We start from the raw sequence: 13,143 nt of genomic DNA on the forward strand, positions 1-13,143 counted from the left end.
TAAATAAAACAGCACAACACTACGAATGAACCACGATGCGTAAGTACTCGTACTTCACACAGGATGACGCAGGGAAGACGGAAATTCCGATCTTCCGGCAACTTCACTTGCAATTTCCGCTATGAGGAAAGTACGCGGGTGACGTCACGGTTGTCATGGCAACCGCCAAGACCAAGCGATACGAGGAAGCACTTGGGAGGTAGAGCCATTTGCGGAATCTCTCATCTTCACTCAATCTCACGCGCCGTACTGTGGGCGATAGCCGGCGCTTTCGTGAGTTCGCCTGGTTCTCATCAAGTGATGCGAGCTCTTGGTGCTCCAAACGCCGTACAGAAAAAAACATTTTCTGTCGGTAAAACCAACAAATATCACAAGAAAAATAAATTTTAAAAAATTCATTCTGGTAAAAATAAATGGTAAAGTGGTACTTCACCCAGGGGCGTAGCCAGGGGGGGGGGGTTACTGGGGGTTAGAACCCCCCCCCCCATTGAACTTTCACAAAAAGAAAATAAATAGAAACTGACAGTAAACAATAAACTTCTTTTATGTGATCAAGATAAACTCCCTGCAATCTACTGCTTGTTGAGAGTGTTTGCCACCCTGCCTGTCACCACTGCAGCCAGTGAGAGATCATGTTCAACATTAAGACGCCTTAAAACCTACCTCAGAAATACCACAAGTGAAAGTCGACTCAACGGGTTGGCTCCCTTGAACATTCACAGAGACATAGTTGTAAAACCAACAGATGTGTTAAATTTATTTTCTAGGAAGCCTCGAAAATTAGATTTTAGATTGTAAACTGAACATACCGTTTGAGATAAAACTGCTGACCTCGATCATATTGTTCTTGTTCTGTATTTTAAAGTAAGAATCTTGTAGTGTATTGGAATCTGAATATCACATACAGTAATTCACTCTTGTATCAGTATCCTTATGACAGTCATGCATGCGCGTACCAGACACGCACAAGCACAAGCACTTTCATTATGTTATATCTTAATTTTGTAACTGTAAACCCCCCCCCCCCCCATTGGCCGATCTTGGCTACGCTACTGACTTCACCTACTTCACCTGAACATCCGCCTCTGGCACCTGTCCGTTAGTTGGTAAGTAACTGCACTAGCCAGTTAGCCGATATAGCTTGTATAGCTTGGTTCGTGACTTCATATCAACTATGTATACGTGTTTAGCTACATTTTGTTCGCAACCCTAGAAACTATAAGTTATGTTTGTTTTTCAGGGTGCTCATCATTGATGGACAGGTCACTACGAAAGACTTATTGCTGTATTATGGCAACTCTACAGCTCCAGGTGCCCATCTTGTTGTAAGCTGCAATTTTGTCTGTGAACACCAAGTGAGGAATGCGGCTTTCGTAGACTTGCTAATCAGATGGTGGTTGGACTCCACCCCCGCCGTGAACCAGATTGCTTGGATGGTAAGTATAAATTACTTACTAGCAGCACCAATGTAGACGAAGGAGTGAAATGCTCCCTGAAATATATATATTGCTAGTTGCTTTACGTCGCACCGACACAGATAGGTCTTATGGCGACGATGGGATAGGAAAGGGCTAGGAGTGGGAAGGAAGCGGCCGTGGTCTTAATTAACGTACAGCCCCAGCATTTGCCTGGTGTGAAAATGGGAAACCACGGAAAACCATCTTCAGGGCTGCCGATAGTGGGGTTCGAACTTACTATCTCCCGAATACTGGATACTGGCCGCACTTAAACGACTACAGCTATCGAGCTCGGTCCCTGAAAGAAACGTTGACATTCTAAACGTTTCTTATTTCACTAATATTTTGCTATGTTCTTAAATTTTTTATAAGTTGCTTTACGTCGCACCAACGCAGAAAGCTCTTATGGTGACGATGCGATATGAAAGAGTTAGGAGTGGGAAGGAAATGGTCGTGGTCTTAATTAAGGCACAGCCCCAGCATTTTCCTGGTGTGAAAATGGGGAACCACAGAAAACCATCTTCAGGCCTGCCGACAGTGGGGTTCAAACCCACTGTCTCCCGAATGCAAGCTCACTGCGGCGCACTCCTAACCGCACGGCCAACTCGCTCTATTATGTTGTTAGATTATTGTTGGAAATACTGTATTCTTATGAAGTAAGTAAAGCAAAGCAACCTAAAGACTTCCACTAGGCAGAAGTGATGTGGGCCAGCCCTGGGCAACCAAGTTTTGGGTTGTGGTGTCCTTTGCGCCAGGAAAACCTCAAATATAAAGTAGGCCTACAATTACATACGTACAACACATACATAAATTAAAATCTTAAATAAATCCTAACCAACGGCCAAAGAGCTACCTAGCAGTGTTACCAACCCATAAATCTTTTCTCCGCTAAATTTTAGTTGAAAATCCGCTAAATTCTGCTAAATTTCGAACTGAAACAAAATAGCATATATCAGCTGTTTAAATAAAAGAGATTAACTCAACACTCACCAGTTTCAGAACAGGAGTTCATTATCTTCTCCTCCGCGCACTATATGCTCTGAAGTAGATGTGCTGAGTTGAGGTCATGTGGTTTCATATGAAGCCACATGGTACTATTCTTTTTCAAATAATACGCTGGCAGTTTACAGCAGCAAAGACCACACGGAAATTTTCAAATCTATTTCGAAAGTGTTTTCACTTTGATTACTGTTTTCATTTTTTATAAATGCGGAAAGAATTAATGTCAAACAATTTCGCATTTATATTGCACTGCCAATAGGCGCACCTTCCGTATTTGACATTACTGGGAAGCTCAAACAACTAGTCTTTTAAAGTTTAATTATTTAACTACTCTTTACGAAATACCCGACTAGTTTTTAACCTTTACTTTCGACGTACCAAAAAGAACCTGATGTCAAAAGAAACACGTTATCAAACACGACACTACCCGGCTCATCAAGAGTACAGTAAAGATTGTAACACATACTGACTGAGGCTGTGGGCCAGAGCTGGTCTAGAAAACGAGTGGGGTAGTATGCAGCATAACTTCAATACAACAGGAATAAGTAGACTATTATGCCGTACTAAGTTCTATTTTCTTCCTCTCCTGGTGGTGAAAGGTGATATTGTTACCGCTGAAAATCGCTAAAAGAAGTTTGAAAATCCGTCAAAAAATCCGCTGTACGCTAAATGGAAAATGTATCCGCTGTTCCATTTTAAAATCCGCAAAATTTGGCGGAAAATCCGCTGAGTTGGCAACACTGCTACCTAGTAGGCTCACCTACCCCAATTGGAAAAGGAACGAAATAACATCTTGATGATGATTACATTGATTAGTTAAGAAGGAAGCCATGGAGGAAGAGCGGACTAACAGCCAACGAAAGAGCAACGGTTTTTCCAACACCTCGCAGTGTATGCTGGAATGATGATAAAACACGGCTTCATTAATATAAGTTCCAAATTTCAGATTCATAGTTGTTTGCATAGAGATGAACATAAATATTTCCAAATATTGAATGTAACTTGATAGAATCTGACGATGTTCTTTTAAGAACGGAACATGCCATCCCTTGTTTAATACTGTGTATTTATTTCTTGTTTAATAATGTGTTCTTTTACAGACATGTTATAGTGTAATATTTATATTATATAATAAGAATAATGGCGTGTGGCCTCCGAAGAGGCCTGGTGCAGGTCAGCGCGTCTGTGAGGATGGGGCCCTACTTATGATGAATTCTAATGCTGACGTGGCACACACACTCAGCCCCCGAGCCATCGGAATTAACCAATGAAGGTTAAAATCCCAGACCCGGCCGGAAATCGAACCCGGGGCCCTCTGGACCAAAGGCCAGCACGTTAACCATTTAGCTATGGAGCCGGACATATTTATATTGAAATTGTGTGTTTGGCAGACTGGAAATCCTTTAAGTTTAAATTTGGAGATGATGGTGTAACCTCGGCACTGAGTACCAGTGTCCGGCCACTTTCGCTCCCAGTAATTAGTTTTTGAACCATACTGTCGGGTGAACATTACAAAAATATGAAAGTTTAAAAATCGAAATAATTTCTACACAACGCATGCCATGACTGAGCTCAGTATCTCATTTTAAAGAGAAAGGACCAGTGCTCCCAGTAACAATAGTATAACTTCGGAATGACGTCATCGGGTGATGTAATAGTTCTGCCATCTTGAGATACTAAACTCGCCCCCGCCGTGCAGCTAACAATTACGTAGCTCTGGACTCTGGCATGGTAGCATATCGTGTAAGGTGTCATTTGATTTACCTCAATGCGTTCTACTTATATATAGCAAAACAAAACCATTTCAAAGAGTGAACATTTGAGAACAATTTTTGCGAAGAATTGTGACAAAATTCTTTCGTAAAAAGTCGTGACATATGTATAATAAAATCTTCTTCTTCTTCTACCGCTTTTCCCACATCTGGGGGGTCATGGATGCGATCTGTGTCGAACATGTGGAGTTGGCCCTGTTTTACGGCCGAATGCCCTTCCTGACGCAAACCCTATATGGAGGGATGTAATCACTATTGCGTGTTTCTGTGGTGGTTGGTAGAGTAGTGCGTTGTCTGAATATGAAGATGAAAGTGTTGGGACAAACACAAACACCCAGACCTCGAACGAGAAGAATTAATCACACGCGATTAAAATCCCCGACCCGGCCGGGAATCGAACCCGGGATTCTCTGAACCGAAGGCCTCAATGCTGACCATTCAACCAGTGAGTCGGACACATATGGATAGTAAAATATGGCTTCAAAATTATAGAAAACGTATTTCAGAGAACCAAGGGGATTGCCGGAATTCCAAAAAGTTGAAAATCACCCCTCTCGAAAGCGTCTCAAAGTTAAGGCGGTCGACCGTTGTGAGGCGAGTTGCGCACTGCTAGAGCTCCAGCCGAGCACACGTACTGTCCCAGTGGTAGAAAATGACTTGGAGGTCATGGTCTTCGTCCGCCTCTGTAGTGTAGTGGTTAGTGTGATTAGCTGCCACCCCCGGAGGCCCGGGTTCGATTCCCGGCTCTGCCACGAAATTTGAAAAGTGGTACGAGGGCTGGAACGGGGTCCACTCAGCCTCGCGAGGTCAACTGAGTAGATATGGGTTCGATTCCCACCTCAGCCATCCTGGAAGTGGTTTTCCGTGGTTTCCCACTTATCCTCTAGGCAAATGCCGGGATGGTACCTAACTTAAGGCCACGGCCGCTTCCTTCCCTCTTCCTTGTCTATCCCTCCCAATCTTCCCATCCCCCTGCAAGGCCCCTGTTCAACATAGCAGGTGAGGCTGCCTGGGCGAGGTACTGGCCATCCTCCCCAGTTGTATCCCGCGATCCAGAGTCTGAAGCTCCAGGACACTGCCCTTGAAGTGGTAGAGGTGGGATCCCTCGCTGAGTCCGAGGGAAAAACCAGCCCTGGAGGGTAAGCAGATTAAGAAAGAAAGAAAGAAAGTCATGGTCTTGAAGAAATGCAGATTTGTTTACAATTCGGATATAAAATGTCGACAGTAACATTTCAAACCTATAAGCTAGGCCTAGTGACGGTATGTATTATACGCGAAAACTTGCGGTTCTGATCCTGACATAGCCCCTTCGACGTTTTTTTTATTTTATTTTTTATTTAGGCTGAGGGAATCTCAGGGTGATGTGCCTCTCCAGTAGTGGAAATCTCATGACGAAATGTTTCGACTTCCTGTGGGTAATCAAACCCACGCCCTTCTGTGAAAACCAAGCATGTCTTTTCCGACTGGACTGAGCTAGGCAATCGATACAATATGCGTGTGACGAGAAGTCGCAGCAGTATGTAGGTATGGCACGAGTAGCAGATTGATATTATGAGCTCATTCCATGTTAAGACATCAGTATTGCTCTTACGACAACAAGGTTGCCATATCGAAGGGCTCTGCTCAACAGCATCACGGGAAAACAGAGGCATGCATATTGGTGAAACTCGGTAGTCAATTTCAAAATAAAAGAAGGAAGAAAGTAAGCTGCAAATTGTACGGCCCCGCGGTGTAGGGGGCAACGCGTTCGCCTGTCACCCGGCGGCCCCAGGTTCGATTCCCGGCCGGGCCAGGGATTTTTAATTGTAAATGATTAATATCCCTGGCCTTAACGTTCCTTTTCTCACATTCAACACATTACACTTCCGCAATTACAATTACACTCAGGTTCATAATATAGCATTTTCAAAAAGCTGCAAATTACTTTTTGAAATCTAGAGTACAGGGGTTGTAGGGCGGAGGAGGTCTTATTTCGGTTTTGACAGCAACATGGATAAACTACTGCACATACAAAACTTCAGTATTGAAGTTCGAGGCAAATTGGGAGAAAATAGACAACAGATAATTTGTATAGGCACGGGGTGAAGGATTCAGTTAATTGTATTTAATAAATTTTCCCAGACAACGACGCGTACTACTGTGCCGTCATGTCGCCCCACGAAAAGAATGGTAACAATTAAATGCGCTTGTGAAAAAGTGATAAATATGTTCAAAAGTAAAATGCGCTTAAGAAACGAAAGTTAAATAACAAAACCAAGCACAGATAAAAATCATAGCGAATTGCTATATCAGTACAAGTCATGTCGTGCTGTATCACTGCACACCACAGCATCAAAATCTTCAGTAACAACTGCTGTATAGTACAAGAATATTAGAAAAAACAAACAAACAAACACACACACACACACACACACACACACACACACACACACACACACACACACACACACACACACACACACACACACACACACACACACACACACACACACACACACACACACACACACACACACACACACACACACACACACACACACACACACACACACACACACACACACACACACACACACACACACACACACACACACACACACACACACACACACACACACACACACACACACACACACACACACACACACACACACACACACACACACACACACACACACACACACACACACACACACACACACACACACACACACACACACACACACACACACACACACACACACACACACACACACACACACACACACACACACACACACACACACACACACACACACACACACACACACACACACACACACACACACACACACACACACACACACACACACACACACACACACACACACACACACACACACACACACACACACACACACACACACACACACACACACACACACACACACACACACACACACACACACACACACACACACACACACACACACACACACACACACACACACACACACACACACACACACACACACACACACACACACACACAGTGATAAGCTGCCGGCGATTCACGGTGTATCGGATTACGCGTAACATGTACCGTTGCCTACGCATGTACCGTACCAGAGTAACTCAGAAGGAAAATTAAGTAATGCAACAAAGCGATGGCTGTTGCCTCCATTGTGCTTCCTCCCTGCGAATGGTTTTATTAAACAGCGAATGTTAAGTAATGATTGTAATAACTCACGGGCAAATGCCGGTCGTGTTGCTCCTCAAGCTGTTGAGAATTTTCAGAAATGTAATAGTTTAATGGAAAGTAGTGAGTGCATAGAATTTAACGACGGGAAGAAGAAGATGTCAAATACCAGTGGAAGTGTGGATCAGGTCATAGGCCAAAGGAAAAATAATTCGCGAAGTGTTTGTGTATGTGACGCACGCATCGTGCATGCGGAAGCGGGAAAGTGTGTTGACTGTGTTACTTTATTATCCGAATTGGCCTCAAGGGATGAAATTATTCGAATGTTAAGGGAAGACATTGAAAGTATTAAACGTAATAGACTTAGTTTAAATGGTGTGACTGAAGTGCAAACTGAGACATGGTCGGAAGTAAGTACGAGGTGTTGTAACAGTAGGCCTAAAACTAATCATGATCGAGGCGTAGGCCTAGGTATTGAATTAAGGAATAAGTTCCAGGTCCTTGAATCAATTACCGCTAGTGAAGAAGAATGTGTAAAGATTAATAACATTCCAGCCATTACAAGGAAGCCTGCACTGGGGTTGAAGAAGAAAAAATGTAAGGTAGTTGTGTACGGGGATAGCCATGGTCGGGGTATTGCTGTCGAACTTGGTGATATGCTACCGGAGACTGAAGTTGTAGGTTTTGTCAAGCCAGGTGCTCTGTTCAAAGAGGTTCTTCAGTCAGATATGGAAGAGATGGGAACACTTAATGAGAATGACTACGTGGTTATTATGGCAGGGACGAATGATATTGCCAGAAATGAAGCATCAAATGTGATTTCTGGGGTGAAGAAAGCACTTTGCAAATTAAAGACCACCAATGTAATATTATGTAATATTCCACATCGACATGATTTAATTGAATGGTCTTGTGTAAATAAGTTAGTTGATGATACAAACAGGCGGCTACAGAAAATTGTCAAATGCTTTCGAAATACAGAAATAATTGATATGAGCAATATGGATCGAGGATATTTCACAAATCATGGCATGCATCTTAGCAGAAGAGGGAAAAAGCAGCTATGTAATATGATAAGAAAGAAAATACAACAGACTTCAGGAACAACTATCACAACCAATGCCATACCACTGCTGTTCGATAAAGATGAGGAAGTTGCAGAACATTTGCAGGTAATGAAAGTAAGAAGAGTTGAGGAAGTAGTTGAGGTGAGTGCTACCACTAAAGAAGGATGCCTAGGAGAAGAACATCAGCTGAAAGGGATTAATGTGATTCTACCACAATCATCAGAGACAGCAATACCAGAAAGCACTGAGTACTCAGGGAAAACTTGTGAGGAAACCATTGAGATCATCAGTAGCAGTCAGTTGGATGAACGAGGAGAGGAGTTACTGGAGAAGTTGGATGTTGGAGCACCATCAGGACGAACTGAAGGAGGGCAAGCTAAACAACCAGAAATAAGAACGTCAAGTAGGACAAGGAAACGACCAGTATTACAAAGGTAGCAATAGTTATAATCTAAAGGGAGAGCTAAATTTGTTCCACCAGAATGTTCAATCTTTAAGAAATAAAATTCTAAGTATGGAGGTTCTGTTGGCAGATAACCTACAAGGGTATGATGTTTTATGCTTAACTGAACATTGGTTGATGGAGGATGAGATTTCAAATTTTGTATTAGAAGGTTATGCTCTTGCAAGTAAGTTTTGTAGAAAGAAAATGAAGTGTGGAGGTTCATGTATATATGTGAATAATAATATCAAATGTAAGCAGTTGGATAAATTTGAATATCTGAATGTAGAGGAGCATTTCGAGGCTAGCTTTGTTGAACTAGTGGATTATAAGTTAATACTTATATGCATTTATAGAAATCCTTCTAGTAATGTTGAAACTTTTTATAATAATATTGAAATTATTTTAGATGACCTACAGAATCATAACAAAAATGTAATAATCATGGGTGACTTCAATGTAGATTTTTTAGGGAATAATGGTGGGCGAGATAAGCAAAGGCTAGAAATGTTGTTTTCCTTGTACGGTCTAAAGGCAGTTGTAAATCAACCAACTAGAATATCTGGGGATACAAAGTCAGCAGTAGATCAAGTCGTATTGAATGAGGAAATGTGGAACTATGAAATAGAAGTTTATGATACAGGTTGTTCAGATCATTCTGCTCAAATTGTGCATCTAAATTTTAGGGTAATAGGAAACCATAATTTAAAAAATAACAGTGTAATTTACAGGGAAACTAGAATGTGCAACAAGGAAAATATTTCATATTTTAACCAGTTATTGGCCAAGGAAACTTGGGAGAGTGTATATAGAAATAACTCAACTAATGAGGCCTTCAGTGAGTTTTTGGGTTTGTTCGATTATTATTATCAAGTGGCAATACCAGTCAAAAGGATAATTGTAAAGAATTATAGGAATGGGTGGATTACAACAGGAATTAGAAATTCAAGTAGACGATTAAGGTTTTTAAGCAAATGTGTGAAAGGGAGTAACACCTCATCTGAATTGAAGGATTATTATAAGAAGTATAAGAACATATATCAAGAAGTTTTGAAGGCTGCCAAAAGATTGCATAATGAGAATGAGCTAAAAAATTCTAAAAACAGGTCTAAATGTATGTGGAACATTATAAAAAGGGAGAAAGGTACTCTAGTTCCATTAAAAAATAATATTACTCTTACAAATGCAGGGAAAGAAATCAGTGATCCAGAAGAAGTTGCAGAAATATTTAGTAACTATTTTATAGAAGCAGTTTTGAGGTTAACGGAAAATTTTCAAACATCAGTGACAAGAACAAACTTGAATACAGTTCACAGGAATGTACCGTCCATGTTTCTTACTCCTGTGAATGAGCAAGAGATAGATAAGATAATAAAACAGATGGGTAAAAAGAAGTCTTCTGGTTTAGATGGTTATTCAAACTACCTTATTCAATGCTGTTACCAATACATAATCAAGCCTCTCTGTTACTTGATAAATTTGTCACTAACCACTGGTAAATTTCCAGACAAATTCAAGGTAACCAAAGTTGTTCCGATACATAAAAAGGGTAGTGAAGAAGATGCTGGTAAGTATAGGCCTGTCTGCCTCCCCTCTGTATTCTCCAAAATACTGGAAAGAATTATGTACGATAGACTGTTATCATTCTTAGAGAAGCATAATATATTAGCTGGTTGCCAGAATGGCTTTCGTAAAAATAGATCAACTACCACAGCATTCATTAACTTTATTGAACGGATATATGACACACTAGATGGGAAGGGTGCATGTTTAGGTATTTTCTTGGACTTAACAAAAGCTTTTGATATAATTGACCACAGCTTGCTTTTAGAAAAGTTATACATGTATGGAGTTCGGGGAATGGCCTATGACTGGTTCAAATCATTTTTAGGGGATAGAAGGCAGATCGTTGAAATATCATATACCGGTACTGATTTGAGCAAAAATGTAATTAAGAATGTGTATTCCTGTGCCAGAAACATAGATCATGGTGTTCCACAGGGGTCAGTTTTAGGACCATTATTATTTTTAGTATTTATTAATGATATCGTCCAAATTGTTGATGATATTCAAGGAGTGCAATTAACTTTGTTTGCAGATGATATTACTGTCTTTGTAGCTGATGAAAGTTCTGAAGGGTTAGAATTGAAGGCAGGCAATATAGTGAGTAATATCCTGAGCTGGCTTGAGGATAATAAATTAATTTTAAGTAAACAGAAAACTTCTGTGATTAGATTTCACCATAAGATTAATTTAAATATGGAAGTTAGTCCAATATCATTTGGAGAGACCATAATTGAGTACTCATCATCAACAAAGTTTCTTGGCTTGTGGATGGATGAATCATTAACCTGGGATAAACATACAGAGTTTATAGGGAAAAAGCTTAGTAGAATTTATTTCATGATAATGTCTTTGAAAAATAGTTTTAATTTAAAGGCTTGCCAAATTATGTATTTTGCATATGTCCATCCCATACTAACCTATGGAATCATTTACTGGGGGAATTCACGATATAGCAAAGTCATCTTTAAGTTACAAAAGAAAATAATTAGAGGAATGGCCGGTGTCGGCAGGAGGACAAGCTGCAAGAAATACTTTAAACTTTATTTTATTTTACCATTGCCTAGCCTTTATATCTTCCATACACTTGTATATATGAAGGAGAATGTAAACAGCTACACCATAAATTGTGATGTACATAGGTATAATACTAGAAATAAACACAGTCTGCACATAGAACCACACAAAACTAAGCTATATGAATCAAGTTTGAGTTATGCAGGAGTACATTTATTTAATAAATTACCAGACTGCATTAAGCAGATAAAACCATGTTCAAAATTTAAGAAAGAATTATTCAAATTTGTTTCTAACCATTGTTTTTATTCTATTGAAGAATACTTAGCTCTTGAAAATTAACTTATGTATCACTTTTTTTTAATTTTTTTAAATCTGTGCCTCTTTACCACATTGTATATTTCTCTTTATTTATCATGGCATGTATGTTACTGTTTTATCCTTTGTTACTGTAAATATGATTATTGACGTGTCCCATATCACTGTATGATCAGTTGGACGAAATAAAATACAATACAATACAATACAATACAATACAATACAATACATGCCTCATCCATTTTCTTTCTTTCATAATACAATATAAAGTGCATTATAATATTCCTTAATCACGAGGAATGCTGAGTGTCTAAGAGGGGGTATGTTCACTCCTTGTAGGCCTATAAGAGCAACACTGTTTTCTTAATATGGAATGAGCTTTATACACATTACAAACATTAGTCGTGACAGAAGAAACAGATTCATGTTCATAATTAAACTGCTCGTTATGCAGTACTTATAATTATAGTAAATGTGACTAAAGCACAGTTGCCCTGCCACTTCAAAACTTTTACAACAGCACCTCAATTCGTAAGACACCACGGACGGAACAGATGTTTATAGCCAGGCCTTCCGACGTGAGATAGGCGCTTGCATGACCTGTCGAACTCCTTACCCGGCATCCGAACGTCTCCTCGTCAGACGACCATAGAAAACTACAGGAACTAGAACTACAGTAAACTAATAAACAGTCAAAACTGTCATATCTCACTCATTCATAGTATATAGTCACTATAGTTCATAGAAGTCGTGGACATCCGTAGCTCGAATTTATATTACCGGTACGTTTATTTACGGTTCGAACCGCACTGTTGGCAGCCTCGAGATAGCTTTCCAGAGTTTCCCATTTTACACCAGGCAAATGACGTAGCTATACCTCAATTCCTAGCTCTTCCTTAGCGATCAAAAAGGTACTTGTATCAGTGCAATTGTAGTCTAAATAAGCAGAAACTTAAGTAGTTTCTTGTTGTTGCTTTTTCTTTTCTTTTTTTTGCAAGTTGCTTTACGTCGCAGACAGGTCTTATGGCGACGATGGGACAGGAAAGGGCTAGGAGTGGGAAGGAAGCGGCCGTGGCCTTAATTAAGGTTCAGCCCCAGCATTTGCCTGGTGTGAAAATGGGAAACCACAGAAAACCATCTTCAGGGCTGCCGGCAGTGGGGTTCGAACCTACTATCTACCGAATACTGGATACTGACCGCACTTAAGCGACTGCAGCTATCGAGCTAGGTAAACTTAAGTGCAGTCCAAACAGTAACTTTATGTATTTGTTCCTTCTTAATTAATATACAGGGGTACGGGTACTGTTTTTTTTTAAACAGGAATTTA

The 13,143-nt window shown here is 40.3% G+C and overlaps 1 protein-coding gene across 1 annotated transcript in view; it reads left to right on the forward strand.

The window, feature by feature from the left end:
- The window catches only part of LOC136859593 (probable maltase), a 146,939-nt gene that overhangs the window by 85,917 nt on the left and 47,879 nt on the right, over nucleotides 1–13,143 (forward strand). Inside the window, exon 6 of the mRNA XM_067138708.2 lies at nucleotides 1,241–1,436. Coding sequence (XP_066994809.2) covers nucleotides 1,241–1,436 — 196 coding nt within the window. The remainder of the gene's footprint in view (nucleotides 1–1,240; nucleotides 1,437–13,143) is intronic.

Source organism: Anabrus simplex, chromosome 1 (assembly GCF_040414725.1).
Source record: "Anabrus simplex isolate iqAnaSimp1 chromosome 1, ASM4041472v1, whole genome shotgun sequence".
NCBI classification, from domain to species: domain Eukaryota; kingdom Metazoa; phylum Arthropoda; class Insecta; order Orthoptera; family Tettigoniidae; genus Anabrus; species Anabrus simplex.